Raw genomic sequence first — 23,303 nt, 5'->3', positions numbered from 1 at the left:
CTACCCTTGTTTCTCCTGCCAACCTTGTTGACTTGGGTCTCTTGAGGCAGCGTAATAACTGCCTCATGTACACCAACAATCCTTTACTTATAATTCACTCTAGTACAGAGTGTGAGAGATGTATCTACACCAAGAATCTCGAATCCATGCTCTCTCACACTTAAAACAGTAACACAGATGACGCAGTCAACCCCCCCACCACTACACATGCACACAGTACCACTGCTCATATATATAGTACACATCCAACACAAAAAAATCAACATACATGGAGGTTCTCTCAAAACCTACCAAGACATCAGAGAACACCAAAACACAAGACTGCTACAACTAACACAGTTCCTACAGAACCCATGACACATAGCAACAACAGTGTCTCACCTACCAAGCCCATAAGGTGTAATACTCAAAAAACAAATGTTCTAGTCATTGGAGACTCAATAGTGAGACACACAGATGTCCCACTCACCAGGTAAGTCAAAGAAAAAGTCACAGTCAGCTGCCTGGATTCATCAGATCATGCATGCACTCAGATCTCTCAGCAACAAGTACTGTTATGACTCTGTCCTAGTTTATGTCGGTGTGTGCATGCACTCAGATCTCTCAGCAACAAGTATAGTTTATGTCAGTGTGAGTGACCTGAGATGTACCTCACTGGACTATATGAAGAGAGACATAGTTGAGCTCTCTGAATATATGTTCCAGGGGGTCTATATTATAACATTGAAATCTTAAAACTTCGAATGTTATAATATCGAACCATTTCGATCAAAAGACTATAACATCGAACACCCAGAATAATGATTTTTTTCCCAGGGAAAAAATTTGCTGTTCCGACAAACATACACACAACACAAGCACACCAAAATAAATAATCTGCACACATACACTTCACAAAATCCTACACTAAACCATACATACACTACTAACTATCCACTTACCTTAACCAACCCTAAGTTACCTAGCTATCGCACACTCACCTTGCCCACTCCCTAACCCTAATGTCCCTATAGCACACTCACCTTACCTGCTCCCTAACCCTAAGGTCCCTAGCACACACTCACCTTACCCGCTCACTAACCCTAAGGTCCCTATCGCACACTCACCTTACTCGCTCACTAACCCTAAGGTCCCTAAATATCACACACTCACCTTAACCCGATCTGTTCGCACACTTACCTTAACCCGGTCCGTAACCTTCACTCCATAGTCGAGGAAATAGTGAAGCTAAAGAAATGACCCACCGAATACTTTTACTGGGAAAGTATTTAGTATTCTGCAGCTTCACTATTTTCAGCGTTTGGTGCATAGGGTTTGATATTATAACATTCAAAGTTTTAAGACTTTGATGTTATAATATAGACCCATTCCAAGCAGGTACGTCCCTAGCCTTGAGCAGCATACTACTCTCACCTATAATGATGCCACAGTATAAACAAAAAATAATTCATTTCTATAACTGGCTTAGTTTTTGGTGTCACTCAAAGGGGATCCAGTTCCTGTCAGCCTGGGAAGCCATAGTCAACAAACCTCACTGCTTTTCCAGAGACGGTTTGCACCTAGCACCTGTAGGCTTTGGCTGCTGACAAGGCTGTTGCCTCCCCCATAGTGCCTTTTTTAGGCAAGGTCTTGAAAACAGCATTACCGATGTAAAATTAGCCAATCAGAGCAAAATAAAGGGCATGCTGCTAAATGCTAGGAGCTTAAATGAAAAACTGCACTCTCTGGAAGCACTTCTATCACTAGAAGATGGAGATGTCTGTGCAGTCACAGAAGCCCGGTTCAAGGCCTCAGATAGTACCCCTACTTTGCAATGGCTACAATACCTTCCACACCTTTGGACCACAAAATGAATGTGTGAAAAACCAAAGGAGGTGGTGATACAATTTATGTTAGAGATAAATTCACCTCCCATCTAGTTAGACTGGACAACTCCATGGAGTTATTCCAAGACCAGGTTACGGTGGGTAAGACCACCATTCAAGTTATAGCCATTTATAGAACTCCATCCATGGGTCACAATTCCCACAGGGTCTACTTTAAAACACTGAAATTTCATAACATTGAAATTCAAAACATTGAGACCATAACATCAAAAATGCAAAACACCAAAAATCTAAAACAATGAAACATCAGAACACTGAAACTTTGCTTCATAAGACTGAAAACTACAATGCACATGTAAATAACACCCCCTCCAGCTATAACAATACCAAACTAAGACACATTTTACTACATTTCTGAAGGGGGGAAAGCCCCCCTGCACCCCCCATGTGGAGGGCTCTTCCCTCCACACCCCCTGTAAATTAAATATACCATCTCCAAGATTGCACTACTTTAATGAAAAGTTAATTTCCTAACCCCATTGTAACATGATCACCATACAGAATGTTGTTGTTGTTGTGTCTTTAGGGGTCACCATAGCGGAACTCTGGTCCTCTAATGATTGGTAGTTGATTTTTACGTGCCGAGTTACCAGCCCTGATGCACAACCTTCAACAAAAGTACGCCGATTCATGCATGACTCCACGCAGAAGACGCTCTAGCTGAGAATCGAACCGGACAGCGTCTTACTGTGAGGCGACAATGCTACTGCAGCACCACCACCGCGATCACCATACAGAATGTAAACATATGAATATGCTGCTTTCATGGAAGTTAATTTAGTGTTCCAAGAAGTGCTGTGAGAAGTGAGTATGGTAAAAAGTGTTTATTTTACCAATCTGTACTTGTTCTTAGGCAATACAGATAAGTGATTTAGACATTATTTTTACGTTCTGTATGGTGATCGTAACACAGTGAGGTTAGGAAATTAACTTTTTTTCAGTGTAGTGTGATCTTGGCATTGGTATATTTCATTTACGGGGGGTCTGGGGAATGCAGGGGTAGTAAAAAGTGCATTTGCTAGTTTGGTGTTGTTATAGGTGAAGGGGGTGTTATTTACATGTGCATTGTAGTTTTCAATGTTATGATGCACACTTTCAGTGTTCTGAGTTTTCAGTGTTTTGGGAATTCGATGTTATGGTCTCAGTGTTTTGAATTTCAATGTTATGAAATTTTAATGTTTTAAAGTAGACTCTCCCCACAAAGCCTACTTGACCAGACTGGAGACAATCCAAATTTTACTGAGCACAGTGGTTATGGGGATTTCAATTATCCAATCATCAACTGGGAAACCTGCGCTAGCCCTAACTCGCTAGCACAAAAGTTCCTTGACTTTGTTAATTCAAATTCCCTGGAGCAAATTGTTTATACTCTGACAAGAGGAACAAATGTTCTAGATCTTGTCCTCACCAGCATGTCAAACAGATGCACTGCCACAATTGTTGGATCCTCATTAGTTAAAACTGACCACAGATCAGTCACCTTTGAACTGGCACTAACACCAATACTCACAAAGGGTGAAATGAGACTAAAAAACATCAACAAGGCAAACTAGACCCTCCTAGGTGAAGGTATAAATGCATCCCAAGTCCCATTCCAAGCTGGAAGTGGTAACTATGCCAAAGCTTGCACTAAAGTATTGTACAATCATTTGCATAAGTGTATAAACTCGGCTCTACCAGAAAGAATCAAAGCCAGAGCCCAAAGTAAAAACAAGCTGCCATAGTGGACATCCAGCATCAGCAAATTTTACAATAAACACAAAAAGTCGCTGTCCAAGAAAACAAAGGCAAGGCCCCAACAATGGAAATCCACCCTCCTCAGCCTCAACGGGCAAATAAGACAATTTATCAAATCCTCTAAGGGCTCCTTTGAAAGAAACTTCGCAAGTACAACCAAGGATTACAATAAGGACTTTTACAGCTATGTACATAGCCTGGGCGGCCACGGTGGTGCAGTGGTTAGCATTGCCGCCTCACAGCAAGAGGTTTTCCGGTTCGATCCTTGGCTGGGGTGCCTTCTGTGCGGAGTCTGCATGTCCTCCCTGTGGTCGCGTGGGTTTCCTCCGGGTGCTCCGGTTTCCTCCCACATCCCAAAGACATGCTGCAGGTGGATTGGACACTCTAAATTGGCCCGAGGTGTGCGTGTGAGTGTGCCTTCTGTGGAAGGTTGGGCGCCGGGCTGGCAACTCGACATCGTAAAACTCCACTGCCATTCAATGTGCGGACAGGTGATCCGCTGTGGCGACCCCTAACCTGCAGAGCTAGTGACCAATGTTATCACACACATTGACTCCACAGAGATAGCAAACCTGCTAGCGGATAAGTCTGGCAAAAATTTCACTCCCTTATCCCCTTCCAACTTATCACAAACTTTCCCCAAAAACTAAACCCCCATCCTATATATCTGAAGAACAGGTCATCAAAGCCTTGTCCAAGACAAAAAACACATCCTCTATGGAACCAGATGACATCTCAGGTTGTCTTCTAAACAGGCTAAATTATGAACTAGCATCACCATTAAGTACCCTTTTCAATCATAGCCTAACCACAGGCTTTTTTCCTCCAGAATGGAAAACAGCAACAGTTATTCCCCTCCACAAAGGTGGCCTAGCAACAGAGTCAGGGAATTACAGACCCATAAGCCTGACCAGCCTAATCTGTAAGGCCATGAAATGTATCATTATGGACCTCATAAATAAAGACATAGGTGGCCTCCAAACCCTGGATCCTACCCAATTCAGCTTCATCAAGGGTATATCCTGCCTGTTAAATCTGGTGGATTTCTTTAAAAATATGACCCAGGACCATTGACAATGGCAAATCTGTGCACACAGCATACTTCGACTTAGCAAAGGCTTTTGACACAATCCTACATTCAGGCATTACCGATAAACTTAGTAAGCCGAATGTAAACTCCTTCGTTGTAAGATGGGTTGTCAACTGTCTCACAAACCAGACACACACTATAAAAGAGGGTGAATCCACATCAACCAGCAGATGCGTTACCAGCAGGGTACCACAGGGGTCACTGCTGGGCCCCCTACTGTTTGGTATATACTTCTCAGAAGTTCAGGTCAAAACTCAGGAGTTGTGACTTACCAAGTTTACAGATGATGCAAACTAGATGCAATTATTGAATCCCCAAATTATGTAATTCCCTTTGACACAAACAATGTCCCTTCACACTAATCAAATCAACAACAATAACCTAAGTACCCAAGAAGTGGTAAGGGACCTGAGATCACAAAGTAACTGCCACTTTAAGTTTGACCACTATGTGTGTACTGTAGTAAGGAAGGCTTTCTATGTAGCAAACTTGATTAGTAAAGTCATCGCCTTGAGAGCAAAAGAAGTTATAACACCTCTATACTTGTCACTTATCTGGCCCATAATTGAGTATAACACCCCATTCAGTATGTACTGTACAAAACACCTGCAGAAATTGGTGAGATCTCAGAGGTTTCTAACCAAAAAGATCAAGGGGCTCCAGCATGTGCCTTACCTAGACTGACTAAAGTCCCTGTCACTATACTCTGTATCATATAGACTTCTTAGTAGAGACTTATGCCTGGCCTACAGAGCAATCCAAGACCCAAACCTAATGAACTTGCTGCATATCTGTAAATATGGCCTGCAACTTAAATAGGACATGCTGGAGGGACAGTTTTATCTCCCAGTGACTGCTGTTTCTTCAGAACAGGGTACCAAATTCATGTCAAACAGAGCACCTCTATGACACTGCTCAAAAGGAACCTGGACGAGTGGATGGAGCACCATAAATTCTTACTGGGGATAGCACCTACAACCCTCCTGGACATGGGCAATCTTCACTAAATGCAATCGTGGGTATTGACTTGCATTTCTATGGTATTACATTGGGATGAAACGGCTAGGCTTAAAATGACCACCGGGTCAATAGCCTAGTAATCTGCTATGATCCTATGGTCCTATAAGTGCAAGTAGTTTTGGTTCACCAGATCAGCAGCTCACACCAAGAAATAGCAATGCTAGCAGTAAGTGACAACACTATTCTGGACTGCAAAGTAGGTGGAAAAGGTACAATTCTGCTTTTTATAATGGCTCTGCAGATGGTGCAGAAAAGTACAAAAGAATGACTATGAATCGCAGTTAGGCAAGAGAACGCCTCATTACCTTACACCGTTTTACCTCTTTTCTCATTTTACTTCATTTGCTTATACTCATTAGCAGAATTCTCATGTTAGGGTAAGTGGCCTCTGAATCATGACTTTACTACACTCATTTATGGACAGACCAAATAATTTAGATACAGTCATGTAATGACTGAATACCACCCTTATTTTAGAAAGGACCTGCATTTTTTATGTTTTGGACAATACACTAAGTTGTTTTTCTAAGACCGTTGTCTCTGCTGCCTTAAATATTCCAGATTTTTAAAAATAATAAGTATCTCATGCACTATAATATTTTGCTATAATCATGCTTGCACCGATTATGTGTTAAGTTAAATTATGATAATGTCTCCACAGAAACATTTAAAATTTTGTATAAGTTCTGGTACTCTACCACTACCATTGAAAGAAGCAAGGTAACAGAAACATTTTACGTGCGTTCTCTTCTTGTTCTCAGTCTTCATGTTTGAGTAATATCAGTTCTACTGAAATTTCCCTAGCCCAGATTATTTTTAGTAGAGTACTTATGAGGTCAGAGCTGCCTGCAATTGCGGCTCTTGGCTGCTAGATGGATAAACTGTATACATACTAACAACACTAAGCAGTTGTAATCTTCATTTTTTCTTTATTTTAAATTCTTTTTGTAGCCCCCCCCCTGCACAACCATATTAATATGTGCTAACCCCTGCACAATATGTTAATAAAAACCCTTTCCTCTAACAGTATCATTAAAAGATACATACACATACTTGACACCTACAGCTGTCAAACCATATTACAAAATCTATCCCTTTCCCTAGCACTTACATTAACCATAAGTAGACAACACTTACATGTACAAACTCAATGCTGTAATGTGATCTAAGGCAACTTTACACCAATAGCTCTCCACTCAAACATTCATTCCTGTACATTCTCCTATGTACCTGCACCATTTGAAAAAATAAGTTAGCCACTATACACATGCACAAATGAGAAATCACCTATATGTGTTGTAATTGTTTTTCACACTCATACCAACTGGTCAACCAAATGTGTGGTAGACCTTTTCAATTACGCGACTGTATACTCCCTATTTATGGTCTATGTAGCTGGCATTTCCATGTATTGAGCTGTCAACTGAAGGTACTTGGGGACAGATACCTTCCATGGTTACTGACCTTGCTATATTCACGTTTTTACTGATATACCTAATAAAATTGTGTTCTCTTGCCATAATTTGCACAGAAGGATGCACTGTGCAACCTGTCAGAGTAATTCTATTAAAGCAAGAGTCACTGGAGTTGAAACAATAGCTAAAGTGCTTTGCACATACTGTGCAGTAAAGTTTTGGAAACACGCCTTCTAAAAGGGTATTATTTTACCTGCAACTTTTTTTTGTTTGTTTTTTTTTTTTTTTATGCTAGATCAAAGGAGCTTAGAGTTAGTGCCTGTTTCCATTTGGAGATGCACATTTAGGCCATGCTCTTCTGAAGTAGCTGGGGCTTAATTTCTTCACCTCCTATAAGTTTACAGATCCTTCTTAGCTAAGGACCTCTTATTCCTCAAGATTATATTCTTTTCTCATAATGACTCTAGTGTGCCTTTCCTGTTGCATTTGGCCTTTATATTTTAAATAGCGTTACCTTGTAGAGAGTGATGATTAATAATCTTCAGGAATGTTTGTGGCTTTCGGCTTTTTCCCGGTTAGGGGTCGCCACAGCGGAACTCCGGTCCGCTAATGATTGGCAGTAGAGTTTTACGTGCTGGCTTGCCGGGCCTAACACACAACCTTCAATGAAGGAACACCCGTTCACGCATGTCGCCACACAGAAGACGCTCTAACTGAGAATCAAACGGGCAACGTCTAACTGTGAAGTGACAAACGTCTAACTGTGAGGCGACAACGCTACCGCAGCACCACCACCGCAGAAATAAATTATTTTAATACTATCTGACATCATCACGTGATTCAGTAGCCTGATGGAAATCAACAAGTACTATTCATGACTGCTGATTTGGTTTTGTGTTGTTTGATTTTTATAGCTAGATATAGATTTGAAAGTTTCAGTATTACAATTTGAATGGAATGATGAAAGTTTTAAGTCAAGATCAACTTGCAGTGTGAATGGTCATCACTAAAACATGCACAGGATATGTAAACCCCTTGGGGATATATAGCAAGTGGTAAAGTTCTAAATGGCTTTGGCACACACATGCAAAACGTTTATATTATATTGTCCATACATTTCCTTGAAATGGCTCTGACTGCTAAATGTAAAAATGTGTATGGATAATGTGGTTAGACCAAAGTATTGTCAGATTCCGCAGCCAGTCATCCACTTGCAAGTTTGATTATGGTATCTGGGCTGAAATAATTTGGATTAGGAGGAGTCATTAAATTTTCCATTATACTATTAAAGGTTTAAAAGAACGTAATTGGTGGAAATGCATGTACTTGTGCATATCCACAAGCATGATGTTAATGAAAAGCCCGGATACCTTAGTGGCAGATAAGTATATGTAAAGATACATGAATACTAGTGCCTTGTTATATAAACATTTGTGATTTTACTAGTGTTTGATTTTCATAGATGGATGTCTGAAGGTTTGAATAATAAAATTAGATGTATACTGTGTGAGTTTAATATTCATTAGCTATGTAATTAGACTGAACAAAGTTAATTGCAGTGACCCATTACATTTGTCACTGTCCTACTTAAAGATGGAAATGATCTACTGGATTTTGTGTTTGTATTTGAGAATTATCAAAGGTGTAAAGCCTATGTGGACTGATACTAATGTTAATAAGTATAAACCAAATTAGCGTAGCAAACAGGTAAAGATATGTGAATTCAAGTATCAGATATATCTGTCTATCTATCTCGCTGTCTATCTATTTGTCTAGCCATCTCTCTAGCTATCTATCTAGCCATCTCTCTATCTACCTGCCTACCTGCTTACCTAGTAAGTTCCTGTTATGCCTGGTTTGATTGAAATGATGTATGTAAAGACCCTTTCAATGGAATTAGAAATGTATTCTTATCATATCCAGTTATTATATTTGAGCAACGAAGATTTTATAATTCAATGATCCAGTATGATCATATCCTTGACTGCTACATTTTTGAGTGTGTGGTCTCTTTGTGAGCCTCTGGGGTGTCATATATTATACTCAATTGTGGATGTGCTTAAGGGGAATTGGCTCCAAAAATTTAAAAAAGACTTCAGTTACCTGGAAATAGGGTGAGTGCTTGCATCTCCTTTTTAAATAATACTTCAGAAAAATTAATTAAAAACCTGAGATGAATTAATTAAATAGTAAAACACTTTAAAATGACATAACATAAAAATACCAATCTAGTATTTCAGTGAGTTCTTTTTAAAAATATTACGTTAAATTACTTGCTGTCTTTTTAACAATTGTTAGTTTATTACTCAACATCTTAACTATTTCTGGAAATATATTTTATATTCTCTGTCACAGAACACATCTCAGGTAGAGACAAAATCAATAAACTGATTTACAAACATTGCCATGTTTCTAGTTGCATTGTTTCACTCAGAGCTTGTATTAACCTTTATTATCTCTGTTATTATATCTACTCTGTTTATTAAAGGGTATATTTAGATTTTTTTCATCTGCAACATAAGTAATTGCTTTTTCTACTAACAAACTAAGATGTAACTCCTATCCTTAAATTATGTTTATAAAAATGTTTTCTTTAGAAAAAAAAATGTCTACCCATAATAGCCTGACCCTTGACAATATTTTCTTCTAAATGCCTGGGGTACACCCTCTTAAGTGCAACATGCATCTGGTGAAATGGTTGTATATAAAACATCAACTAAAGCAATCCCCTTCAGATCACAATGATTATTAGATTTAAAAAATGTGTTTACCTCATTAGACAGCAACATACAGCCCATTCAAAACATCCTGTCATAAGAGACTGACAACCTGCTAAAGTCCTTACAGTTGACTGTCAACCCTGGTATTGATATCAAACTGTCAAATTCACCGACAACACTTAAATGATTCCACATATTTAATGAGAGTAACCTAGAGTGGAGTCTATGCCTCATCTCAGCAATCTGAACTGAAACAAACATAAAGCATGGATTCCAAGCAATGCAAATCTATCCCACATATCCTGGAAACCTCTTTCACTAAAAACTGTATGTATTCCTGGACAAATTTCTTCAAACAGGGATAGCTGTACATGCTTCAATTTCTCAGATAGCTACAGTGCTCTCCCGTGAAACTGAGCTAGCCACCAATTCCACAAAAGTCTGGCATCTGACATTCATATCACCTTCATGAGAATTTCACTGAGCCTGTGCTCCAGCTCCTTGGTAACCTCTTACACTAAAAACTACAGCCTTACACTCCGTGCTAGCACTAAATTACACAATCGCCTCAGAATAAATCACTAAGTTACACAATCGTCTCAGAATAAAAGCGTTCCTCTAGAGCATTTACTGCACCAGTGTCTGTGTTTGGAGTATTATCTTCCTCTATAAGGCTTCATCTTCCACACTTTTAAAGCTTTTATTGCATCTAAAACAATAACATCTAAAAACTTAACTGTAGACAAACATCTGCTGTGTAGCTTGGTAAACACAGAGCTCTCCTGTCTAATGTTCTTTCTTACTGCTGCATCCTGCATGCTCTCACCATTGTTTTAGCTAGAAATCTCAAAAGTCAGCACTTTTGTGCCTGTGCATAAAAAGTAGACGAACATTATGTAAATTAAAATCATCCCTGATTGCAAAACTATTGTAAATGTGTACAGCAAAAAAGAAAACATATTTACATTGTTACTTATTTGGTGTAATGGCCAAAGTGTCCCTAGTCAGTATAATTACCACCTCAGGTCTCATCTGAAGTATACTCTGCATAGTGGACTAACTAACCCAGTCATCAGACGTAAATCAATCAGTGGAAAGGATTTTCTGTTTGGTGTGATTATAATAATTTAAAACACTTTTCTCATACTTTCCACAGATACTGCAATATTTGGCCAGTCTTTTAAATAATAGTCTTTCTTGTCTACACATTAAAATTTGCATTCTGATGATGGTACAGAAGACGTTTAAATCCCTAGACCAAGTATTTCTGAAGCCATTTGACTTGCTGATGTGCAGTAAATCCATTGGTAATGGGTCGTAGGATGCCTTGTACGCCAGACACAGGTCATATCTTCACAGTCTGTAGGATAACAAATATAGTGATAGGGCTTTGAATCGGGGCATGTTGTTTAGGCCTTGTATCCTTTTATCAGGGTATCTGTGTGGATTTTCAAGTTGTTACATGTGTCTGAACAGATACATGCCAAACAGGGCATTATATTCAATAAATGGTCTAATGAGGGCTGATGAAAGGGAGACAATAGCATCCCTAGATCTAGAAACAACCCCCTTGTCATAAGCTATGCAATATAGAATGACTGTCTTACAACAATAGACACATGTTGGCCAAAAGTTAGGTGACTGCCCACATAAGTTCCCAAATTCCAAAAAACTGGCTCAGCTCTTAGGGGTGTATTGCCAATGTGTTAGTTCCCTGGGATACATGACTTCCCGAAGGATACAATAATGCATTTTTTGGCATTTAGTTTCACTCCATGATTTTGTCATCAGTTATTTATTTGGGACAAACCCTCCTGCAGGATGGCCAAGTCATTTGGGGATTTAATGAGTGCTCCTAGCTTGCATTCATCTACAAACTTAGTTAACCAGAGCCCTTTGGTATTGGCTTTTAGTTCAGAAATTGTCAATGGACAGGATCTATCCTTGACAAAGCCAAAGTGTTGTGGGCCCAGCCTGATGAAATTTTTAATATCATAGTTTATCAGGTCACTTTTAATATGTTCAGTGGCTTTGCAAATAAGACTTGTCAGGCTCCTGGGACAATAATTCCCATGGTCAGTGGTGGGACAACCCTTGTGGAGTGGCATCAGTGCTGCGTACCAAACCTCAGGATTAAATAGTTGAATGAGTGGCTCTGCCAGAGCTTGGACAGTGCTGTTTTTTAAACAGCCAGGTATACTGACAGCTCACAAGGAGGAAACACTTTTAGTCTTGGAGAGCACATTCAGTACACTTTCTTTAGTGATGATGGGTGTCTGATGGATTCTGGGATAACTGGGCTTTAATTAGTCATCTCTTAAGTAAAATTCACACTGAATTTGTTTGCCAATATATTGTCAGCACCTACTGCATCAGAGTAGGGGTTGCCATTATCAATAAATTCGTAACACTATAGCTAAAAGAGAATTTGTAATTTTCCTTAGCTTCAGATGCTAATGTAAGTCAAGGGCTGTTTTAATTGGCCTAATAGTTTTTTTCAAGTTTTTAGTCACTTTTTTGATATAATTCTTGATATGAGTGTCTTTTGATCTGCTATATACATTAAAGTTTTTGTTATTATTTTATTGTGGGTTTTTATGGTGGCTCATCACCAGGGTGGTTTGTCTTTATATTTCCCATTGTATTTAGATCTGATTAGGATTGGCAGTTCTATGCATTTATTTAAGTGGACATAGCATTCCATTGTGAAGCTATCTGCCATGACAGTGTCTGAGGTAATGCTGCTCTAAATTAATTTTTTTTGAAACGCCATCATAGAATTTGATGAGATTAGTATGTTTGAAATCCTTAAATTCTGAGCTATTGATTTCAATGGGTTTATAGATTTGGGAGAGTAAGGTTTATGATCTGACTTAACTGGAGAAGAAGATACTGGAGAATACTGCATAAAGAAGCTATATTCATAAGGAGCAGGTCAAGAATATTATATCCCCAAGTGAGTTTGTTAGTAATCTTGTCCAGGGAGTTTGAGTTTATTAAACCTAAAAACATTTGCACATATCCTACATTGGAGGTACAGAAATTCCAGTTTATTGAGGGGGTAGATTTGTCTTCCAAAATAATGACATTCTTGTTTATAGGATTTTCACCATGTACATTTAGGAACCTAAAAATATTTACACACATCCTACACTGGAGGTACAGAAACTCCAGTTTATTGATGGGGTAGGTTCAAGTCTTCCAAAATTTACATTTAGGAACCTTACTTAGAGGGTGTCCAGTAGCAGACTATAAAGTGATAGGTTCTGTTTAGTGTGATTTGGAGTTCTGTTTTTGGGTCTTTGGGAATCTATCTAGACGTGATATGGTCCCTAACAAATATGGAGATGTAACCACAGTTGCCACCAGGTCTGAAGGCATGGTAGATGCAAAACCCATATGGAGGGAGGACTGCTCTCTGAACATTTAAACCAAGTTTCAGTAATTAAACAGATATAGATGGTTCCAAATGCAGGAGAGACTCATGGTTGGGCAGTTTGTTGTTGAGATTTCTGGCACTGAGCAGAACCATGTTAAGATGATCCTGTTATGAATCTGATAGATTAGTCATGTTGGGATGTACATTAGCTGGATTCTGCTAGAAAAAGCATTTTGGGTGCAGCAAAGGCTTTCAATAGTATGCAGAATCCTTAGAAAGGGAGGTGCAGGTCATCCTTTGCAAAGCAAATAGGACTTTCAGCACATACTGGATTCCCTTGGAGTGACGCCAACTATTTGGCCAATACTTCTTGAAGCCAATTATCTTTTCTTTGTACTTAGGCATCATTCGTGGCGAATGAAGGATTCCCTCAGGACCAGAGTCTTGCCTGTATTTGTAACATGCGTGGAAGGGTCAGATATGTCTCAAACATATGCATCAGGGTTTTGCAGCCTAAGTCATTCAGTCCCACATGGACTACCACCATATTATAGCTATATTTTTTAGATGAAAGGGTCTTAAGAGCCCTTGAGATATCAGAGATCCAGGCACCAAAACTATTTCTTATTAGTCCCCTGTGTTTGTCTTGGCTGGTACAAGGAGAATCAGTATACCCGAGTCATCAGTTAGTAAACATTTCTAGTTGAAGGGTGCCCTGGCATATGGAGTTGAGATAATGTAGCTTCTGGTGAATCTGTTGAAAGTGTCCCTAAAGGTGATGCGATCCTGGATTTTTTCTTAGACATAGTCTTCATTGTTCTAGGAGGCTTTGGTATTGTCTTTTTACAGTCTGAGCATGACATTCTATATTTTTTGGGGGGAGGGTGCCCTCCATATTTGTGAAATATTTGCATGTCTCACAAAATGTTGAATAAGACTTCATTATCTGTGAGCAAAAGGAAGTTACTGCACTGCCTAAGGATACCAAGTGCTATATCAGATTGACAACAGAAGGGAGGCAATCAGGTTGACCTTCCAGCTTGGTCAGAGAATCTGAGAATTAATTAAGATTACACTGAGTACTATATGTAGGTAATGACATAGTTAATGGCCTATACTGTGCAAGAAAGTAGCTATGTTAATTTTCTTATGATGGTTTATACTGTTATTATTATATGACCTAAATTATGTAAATTAGGTTTGGTTGATAAGGGTACACTGCCTGATATTATACAAACTAAATAATGGATGGGGCCACCATAGGAGGGTGGTATTAACAGGTTCAGGGACTGTGGTATGTGTGTGTGTGTGTGTGTGTGTGTGTGTGTGTGTGTGTGTGTGTGTGTGTGTGTGTGTGTGTGCGTGTGTGTGTGTGTGTAAGAGAGAGAGAGAGAGAGAGAGAGAGTGACTGGGGAAATACCACTGCCTATAATCTGTAGGTTACTTACTACATAAATGTGCAGATCAGCTTTGATCTGCACATCACAGGAGTAACTGCATTTCAAGAAACATGCAAATTTGCCAAAAACTGGGTTCTTACCTCATTACAGCTAGCATGTTTCTAAATCACAAATGGGCATATTGTGCTGGAAGAGGCTTTCTGGCACAACCCATATGTCTCATGCTAGGAACTTTAATGAATCCCCAAGTATATGTTCTGGAATTACTGAATAAAGGCTGAAAAGCTTACATTACTTTATCCAGATGCATTAGGATCAGAAACGAGAAAAAGATTGACGTAAAATAATGATTTTCAAACAGGTATGTAAAGTATTAACTTAAGATAGAAAACAGGAAGGAAATATAAAGACGCTTAAAAAGGATCTGAAAAAAGTTAACAAAAAAAATAAGAATTTTCAGCTACTTAGCTCTCCTGTTCAATTTCAGCAACTGAGACTAGCATCATGCAAGGTAGAATATAAATGTGGTCACATATTAATAAAAATATGAAGTCTAGTATGGGAAACACAAAAAAAGACTTGTTTTATAGTTATAGCTCCATTAAATATTTGGTAGAAGATATGAAAATTAAGTGCAATACAAAAAAATAGTCTACAGTGTATCACTTGAATGTTTGCCTGGTCTAGCAAGTTAGAATTGAAGTTATATCTCTCAATGTTTTGTGCTTTTTTTTAGCTGTATAGAAGTATTGCCAATGCACATTTAACTATTTTGGCTAACTGCAGCTCATTTTTCCTTTATTTTCAGCATGTTATCATACAGATCTGTTGATATTAGGAAAAGCCTTCAGCTGGAAGAATTGCTTGCTAGGGAACAGCTGGAATACACAATAGAAGAAGAGGTGGCTAAGCAGACCATACGAATGTGGCTTAAGAAATGCCTGAAAAGAATCAGAGCAGTATGTTTCTTCAGAATAATGTTATTTCAAGAAAGCAGACAACCTATAATTCCAGGTTTTTGACTTGTTGAAAATATATAAAGAGAAAAATGTTAAATGTTGCAGACATGCTGCAGTAATTTTGTCATTCATTTGTTTATAGTTTTTCACAATCTCATAGTGGCAGAATGTGCTGTTGTACAATTAGTGTCAGGGTGAAGTAGCCCTACAGTATGACAGTAGAGTAGCATTTATATGGTCAGTACAGTATTTAGTTTCTTATTGTCTTATTCCAGAATTTATCTTATATCTTGCTCTGTTAATCTAGCACCTTTGTCTTTAAGATACTTAGTCAGAAACATTGGTAACCAAGGCCTGGAATAGGCTGTTTATCTATTTCCCTTACTTATGGCTATATAGTTTTATTGATGAAGTTGAACTGTAGTTGGGAAGTCTGTCCATTAGGTGGTTGCTGCCAAATAGTACAATTTAGTTCTCGAAGAAAAATGGATTTACTAAGCTTATATTGTAGGATACTGTGCTTATCATGGAGGAAGCAGTATCTTATACAGTCACATATAGATAGGAATTTTATTACTTCAGGTGAGCTATCAGAAATTCTTTGAGGCACATTATTTTTAATGTGCAAATACATCTGAGTCTATATTTCTAGATTTTGTGGCCCAGGCTATAAAAGACTTATTGGCACACTTATGGTTTGGTCACCCTGCAGAGTAACACAGACCCCTTATAGCACAGGATTCTGGTGCAGAAACCCAGTGCATATATGAAATGTACAATGCATTCCAGAAACAGTTTTAAACCTTTTAATTTCATTATGTTTTTACTTGATTTATTGATTGTAACCTGGGTAAACTGTATATCTTTGTCCCTTTTCAGCCATGACCCAGACAAGAAAAAGTAGTCTTGAATAGTGCAATCAGCCAATCAGCATGTTTTAGGGGAAGTGTGACAAAAATGGAGCAGAGCAGTGAAAGGTCACATAGACATGGAGAGAACAACAGAAACCTGCAAAGACTCTGATTGGAGATCAGATCTCAACCCCAGACTCAAAAGACAGAGTGATTTCAATTTAGGCATGTTGCTGTTTTAGCACAACAGCAACAATAACAAAATTTACAAGCTCTACATTATAACAAATTTTACAAGCTCTACATTATCAACAAGTCTTTCCACCCCAGAAAAAATAGATTTTAAACATAATTCCTAAATTATTACTGAATTATTTTTTTCTGACATAATATGAGATAAAAAAATGATGACTGTATACTTTTCTCCAATGGTTGCAGTAAGCAGAGTCTTCTTAGTTAAATACAGTTCTGAGACAAGGGTGAGAATTGTGGGGGGTGCTAGTGATGACATGTTAGAGACAGTCCAAAGATTTTATGAGAAACAATACAGGTAGTGAACAGGGATGGGATACAGTGTGGGAGGGTGTTAGGGGATGACTTTGGGGAAAGAAAAGAAGGGTAATGATGAATAGGAGGGTTATTAACTGGGTGAATGAAGTATTTTCATTGTAAATACTCATGCATGAAACAGTAGTCTACTGAGTGTTGATATAAAAGGGTAAACTGCGATGTTTTTATTCTAGAAACAGCAACAGTCTTGCAGCATCATCCATAGCCTTCGTGAAAGCCAACAGCAGGAACTGAGCAGATTTCTAAATCCTCCTAGTATTGAAACTACCAAGCCAACTGAGGACCTGAATGCCAACAATCAGGATGAATCGCAGCCACAGGTAAAGGTCATTAAAAGAGCACTGTCTTCAGAAAAGGAAAACTTTTAGCTTATACTAATATCTGTTGCAATGCTTATGTTCATCCAGCACTATAAGCAATTATTATTAATTTTTTATTTGTTTTAACTAAAAATAACCTGATTGGGTAGGCGCATCGTTTATTAACTAGATTAATGCTTTCTTTCCCACAATACATTATGCGTACCCAGAAGATGAGATTCTAGCACCTAATCTTTTTAAGAAGGAAGCTCTTTCCTCTCTCTTAGACTGACATTACTAAGAATTTACTATTTAACTCCAGAGTGTCAGGAAACAGTTTCAGCAACTTTTCCATTATTTGGCCTGTGTTTTTAAATATATTTTAATAAGCCGCCTCTACAGATAAAATAGTGCTTAATGTTGCTGTGAAGCTATGAATAGGTTAGCTGCAATGACTTGTTCTCAATCATTTCCTGTCTATCAGTGGTATCAGGTTTCTTGAACTAAATTGCAGGCAAATGTCAAAAAAAGGAGAAACAGCCAAATCATGTTTTATTTATATGTGGAAGAAGAAACCTTATTATAGTGGGGCAAACAGTCAAGGAAGAGAAAATATGCTTAGGGTATAGATGTCCTTTTCATTTTTTTTTTTTGTAATGTATATTTGTACATTTTTATTCATCACATTTATGATTATGTTCTTTGCTACTTTAAAAATCAATCTCTGTGGCACATTTTTTGATTCAGTTGCAGGAAGTTATTAAAACAGTTAATTTTGTGAGAGAGACAAGTTTTTTAAGTAAAATATCCTCCTCTGTACACTCTCTTTGCCAGAAATATAAGTTTTTCTGGGCTTCTCACTCATCTATGACCTGCTCTGCCCCTTGACAGTACGTTTGTAGGTCTTGATACTCAGCAGGCATATGGTCTCAATGAGAAGGAAAGATGACAGGGCTACAAACACCTTGTTATGTAGCTTGTCTAAGGAAAAATATCAGAAATGCAACTGGCAATATAATTTGAGAGCAAAGGAAATAAAATCCTAAATAAAGTAATGCTGGATTTCAAATGTGGGGTTCACTGTAGATACGGAACAACTGAAAACAGCCAAACACTTATATCTGGTAGTACATAGACCACTTTGTATTGAGCATAGGACACTTTTGGATGTGGAAGAGTTGTGTTTAAGGTGCATTGGTAATTTTAATTTCACTTAAAACACTTGAAATAAATGATGTAAACTCTACAATATACCAATAAATCTGAAGCATTAAAATACTTCAGAAGAGAAGGTGATTAAAAGTAAGTGTCACATATTGTTCTTCTGTACAAGTATTTTATTGAAAATGTCACACAGCCATTTTTTTTTTGCTATTGCTCTTTAATATGGACACATGACTAAATAACTACTAACACAGCTGAATTATTCTATATGCAAAATTTCTGAACATTGATTCTCTTAATGAAGGAACTTCATTTGTCTTGTCTATCTAATATAGCATTTCTTTATCCTGGTTCTTAAACTTGGAGCCTCCTGGTTTCTATTTCTCCCTGTCATTTATAGGTTAAATAAGGACATTACCAGGACAAGTTTTATATTCTGCAGAGGAAGATTTTCAAGAGTGTGGAGGCAACTACTCCATATTCTTACTATATATTTGTGGAAATACTTTACGTTTACCTTATAGCAGGGTGTGAGTAATTCATATTTCACTGAAGGTAGAGGACATTATTTAGTTACAAGACCTCATGACCAAACTTCACCCCCCACAACCACCATTACCATGAGTAGAAGTTTGGATTACACATGACCCTGCCATGGTGGTCTTATACTATACTATGGTATACTTTAAAAAAAAAGAGATGTCTTACCTTTTTAAAATAATTACCGTATGCTATGAATTTCATTAATAAAAGTCAGTGGGGCCAGCTTTGGGAGATACTCAGTATGTGAACTTCCATGAACATGGCAGCTCACTCACAGGTTATTGTAGGAATGCACTTGGCACTGTTGTGGAGAGGAGTGAACTAAAAATTAATTTGGCAGTTGTCAATATTCAGAACAGCTGTAAGGATTTCAAGTTACGTATGGTTTTTAATTTGTATTTATTTTCATGGGGAATGTTTGGAAATGTAATATTTGTTATGCTTTACTGCTTAGCAGAAATTCTGGATTTGTTTTGATAGACTCACTGATCTATCTTTCTGCTTTCCTGTTGAACTATCTGCTGTAGTCTACTATATGTTAACTTCTGAACTGGGTTCTGCTTTCTTCTGTAAGAGGGAAAGTTTCTGTTTGATTAATGGTGACTATAAGCATAAAAGAAGTGAAACTGAACAGTGATACATGGAATTTACGTGTGTGTGTGTGTGTGTGTGTGTGTGTGTGTGTGTGTGTGTGTGTGTGTCTGTGTGAAGAAGTCACAATTGATGAAGAGCAAAGTCCAGAATATTATTACCCCTGCTAGAGGTGCAGACTAACTGGTCCAAGGAGTTTGTATTGAGGATGTCCTTAAATTTCTGGACATACATGTTTGAGGATGTAAATGTCTTCTAGTTGATGGTGGGGTATTTATTTATTTATTAACATTTTATTACCGGGGAAACTCTGACTGGGTAGAAGCCCATTTTTCACAGAGGCCAGGGAAAAAAAGCTCCAGATTATTACAAAATATTTTAAGAACAATAATTTTACAATCTTCAAAATAGAGCAAAAGCATCTGCGGTTTAAAAAATTATAACAAATAAGACATAATATAAAAACATTGCTTAAGAACTGATACAAGTATAGAGTAGTTGAAGTCTCCTATGAGAATGATCTTTGCCTAATTGCAGATGGGCTCCATTCTAGTTATGTAGGTGGAATGGTCTGAGGCCAGGGAGTCCACTAGTTAGCTATGATATGATAAGGGGGTTGTTGATAATAAGTTGGACATGGAGAAGTTCCAAGTCATTGCCTTGTTTAACAAGTCTGGAGGTGAAGTGTTTTAATTTTTGTTAAGAATATAGAAGACTGGCATTGCCTAAAAAATGGCACTATGAGGATGGTCAAAGATTTAGCTAGTATACAGATGCCTTGAGGGGAAAGGTGCAGGCCATCCCTGGCAAAATGATTTGCATTGTCTACCATCTCCTCCCAGGCAGACATGTATATTGCACTCCTCTGAATGACATCAGAAGCTAAGCCAGTTGTTGAAGTCAATAATCTTTTGTTTGTATTGCATTATTCTTCCATCACCAAGAATGATAATGCAATACTTTTTTTGTTTGTATTGTATTATTATTCTTGGTGATGGAAGAATGCTGCCCAAGGCTAGGGACATACCTGCTTCAGACAAGAGGTCCATCACGTTCTTTTCTATAGCCAGGGAGGTACATCTCAGGCTTTTTACACCCACCTGTGGCATATGGGCTAAACTCAAAGTCAAAGAGTCAAAGAAAACTTTTTTGTCATTCAGAACTACACAGCAGTGTAGATGAACGAAATTGCAATGCTTCATTCTCAGTTCAGGAAACATTTGCACAAATAGACAGAGAATAATTAATAAAATATCACAGTAGAAATTTAATAAGTAGCAATTTGTAAGTAAAGTAGGACAGCAGTGACCCACACCCATCCCAGAACAAGAGTCAAGGAAGAGAAGGAACAATATGAAGGCAATATTGTCAAAGTAAAATTGAAACAATAGCAGCATATCTATGATTAGAGTGAATTATTGCACAGTTTGTATATTGCACTTTACAGTCCTTCAGTGTGTAGGTGAGCTACCTTAGTATTGCACTTAGTTATTGCACATCCATAAAATAAGCCCCTTGATAGGCTAGTTATGTAACAGACGTCATGGTTCATTTTTCCCAAGAGTTCGACAGTCTAATGGATTAAAGAAACAGTTTTTTAGTCTGGTGGTCTTACAATGCAGGCTTCTGTATCTCCTGCTTGAGGACAGGAGAGTGTACAGACCACTGGCAGGATGCATTGGATCACTGGAAATCTTTTTGGCCCTGTTGATGCACCGGCATTTGTGTAGATCTTCCAGAGATGTAAGGGAGGTGCCAATGATTCTGTCTGCCACCATCACAACTCTCTTGAGAGCCTTCCGATCCTGATTGTTACAGCTCCCATACCAGACTGCAATGCTGTTGGTCAGGACACTTTCAATGGTGCCCCTATAAAAGGTCTGAAGTATGGAGCTTGGTAATTTTGCCTTCCTAATTTTCCTTAGAAAGTGCAAGCGTTGCTGAGCTTTTTTGACTTTGCTGGATACATGGACTGACCATGATAATTCTCTGTAATATGAACACCCAAGAACCTTGTACTCTTGACCCTTTCCACTGTCATCCCTTTCATCACTAGAGGTTTGCGTAGTACTTGAGATCTTCTGAAATCAAAAATCAACTCCTTTGTCTTGCTGACATTCAGTGCTAGATTATTGCTGCCACACCAGACCAGTAGTTGATCAATCTCATTCCTGTAGGCCTCCTCCTCTCCTGCTTTGATCAGGCCTATAACAGTGGTGTCATCCATGCATATGATGATCCTATTCATCTCATGTCTGGCCATGCAGTCATGTGTCAGCAGAGTGAAAAGGAGAGGGCTTAAGACACACCCCTGTGGTACTCCTGTGTTCAGAATGATACTTCCAGAGCTGTTATCTCCCACACAAACCTTTTGAGGCCTTTCAGTAAGGAAGCTCAGAATGCAATTGTATAACTGAGAGTCTGTGCCCAGTTGAAGTAGCTTTGATATCAGATTCTGAGGGATGACAGTGTTGAAGGCAGAGCTGAAATCGATGAATAGCAGTTTTTGCCTTCTAAGTGGGTCAGTGTTTCGTGGAGAGCTAGCGAGATGGCAACCCCTGTCCTGTGGTTTGTCCTGTATGCAAATTGCAGTGTGTTCAGTGTCACATGTATGATTGAGGCTATATGATCTTTGAGTAGCCTCTCCAGGCACTTCATTGCCATTGAGGTTAAAGCAACTGGTCGGTAGTCATTCAGAGTTGCTGGCTGTGGATTCTTGGGTAGAGGAATGATAGTCATCTCCTTGAAGTATTTCGGAACACTGGCTAGATGGAGTGAGGTGTTGAAGATGCCATGAATACTGGAGCCAGTTCTGTCACACATTCCCTTAGCACCCGGACCATGATGTTGTGAGGGCCAGCTGCTTTCCTTGGGTTGACACATTTTAGGGTTCTGGTGACATCGATTGTATTGAAGTTCAGCACTGCTGCATCCTTGTCTTCAGGGATCCTGCATGCTGTTTTGTTGTCAGCATCAAACCTACTGAAGAATTTGTTCAGTTGGTTCTGAAACTCAATGCTATCATCACATGAATCTAATGTAGACTTTTAGTCAGTGATGGTTTAAATTCCTTTCCATAGTTGCCTGGTATCCTTCTGGTCCCTAAAGTGACTCTGGCTTTTTCTGCCATAGGATTGTTTCGGCTCTTTGATACATTTGCTCAGTTTGGCTCTGGCCACACTTAAAGCTTCCATATCTTGGGATTTGAAAGCTGTGTTTCTTACTTTCAAGAGCTCATACACCTCACTAGTTAGCCAAGATTTTTGATTTGCCCATATGGTGATGAGTGTGGTGTTTGTTACATCCTCCACACACTTACAAATGTAAGCTGTGACTGACTCAGTGTATGTGCCCAAGTCAACATGGTTGTTTGTCACAGCAGCCTGTCTAAACACTGACCAGTCTGTATAGTCAAAGCAGTCTTTTAGAGTTGAGATTGCTTCCTCAGGCCACATCCTTATTTGTCTTGTAGGCAGTGTACTGGTTTTCAGTATGGATTTATAAGCTGGAACCAGCATGATGGCTAGGTGGTCAGAGATCCCAAGATGTGGATAAGGTTTTGCTTTATATGCACCTTTGATGTTAGTGTAGACCTTATCCAATATATTTACCCGCTTGTGGCAAAGTTTACATGCTGGTGGTAGTGGGGTAATGCAGTCTTTAGGTTAGCCTGATTGAA

The 23,303-nt window shown here is 38.6% G+C and overlaps 1 protein-coding gene across 5 annotated transcripts in view; it reads left to right on the top strand.

Moving 5' to 3' along the window:
* NALCN (sodium leak channel, non-selective) overlaps nucleotides 1–23,303 on the top strand; it is a 3,563,801-nt gene that overhangs the window by 3,427,127 nt on the left and 113,371 nt on the right. For all 5 annotated transcript variants that reach the window (XM_044071239.1, XM_044071242.1, XM_044071240.1 and 2 more), the window contains exons 41-42: nucleotides 15,456–15,606; nucleotides 17,201–17,347. In XM_044071239.1, coding sequence (XP_043927174.1) covers nucleotides 15,456–15,606; nucleotides 17,201–17,347 — 298 coding nt within the window. The remainder of the gene's footprint in view (nucleotides 1–15,455; nucleotides 15,607–17,200; nucleotides 17,348–23,303) is intronic.

Source organism: Protopterus annectens, chromosome 5.part0 (assembly GCF_019279795.1).
Source record: "Protopterus annectens isolate FY-2018-M chromosome 5.part0, PAN1.0, whole genome shotgun sequence".
In the NCBI taxonomy this organism is placed as follows: domain Eukaryota; kingdom Metazoa; phylum Chordata; order Ceratodontiformes; family Protopteridae; genus Protopterus; species Protopterus annectens.
This window is presented reverse-complemented; position numbering and strand designations above follow the sequence as displayed.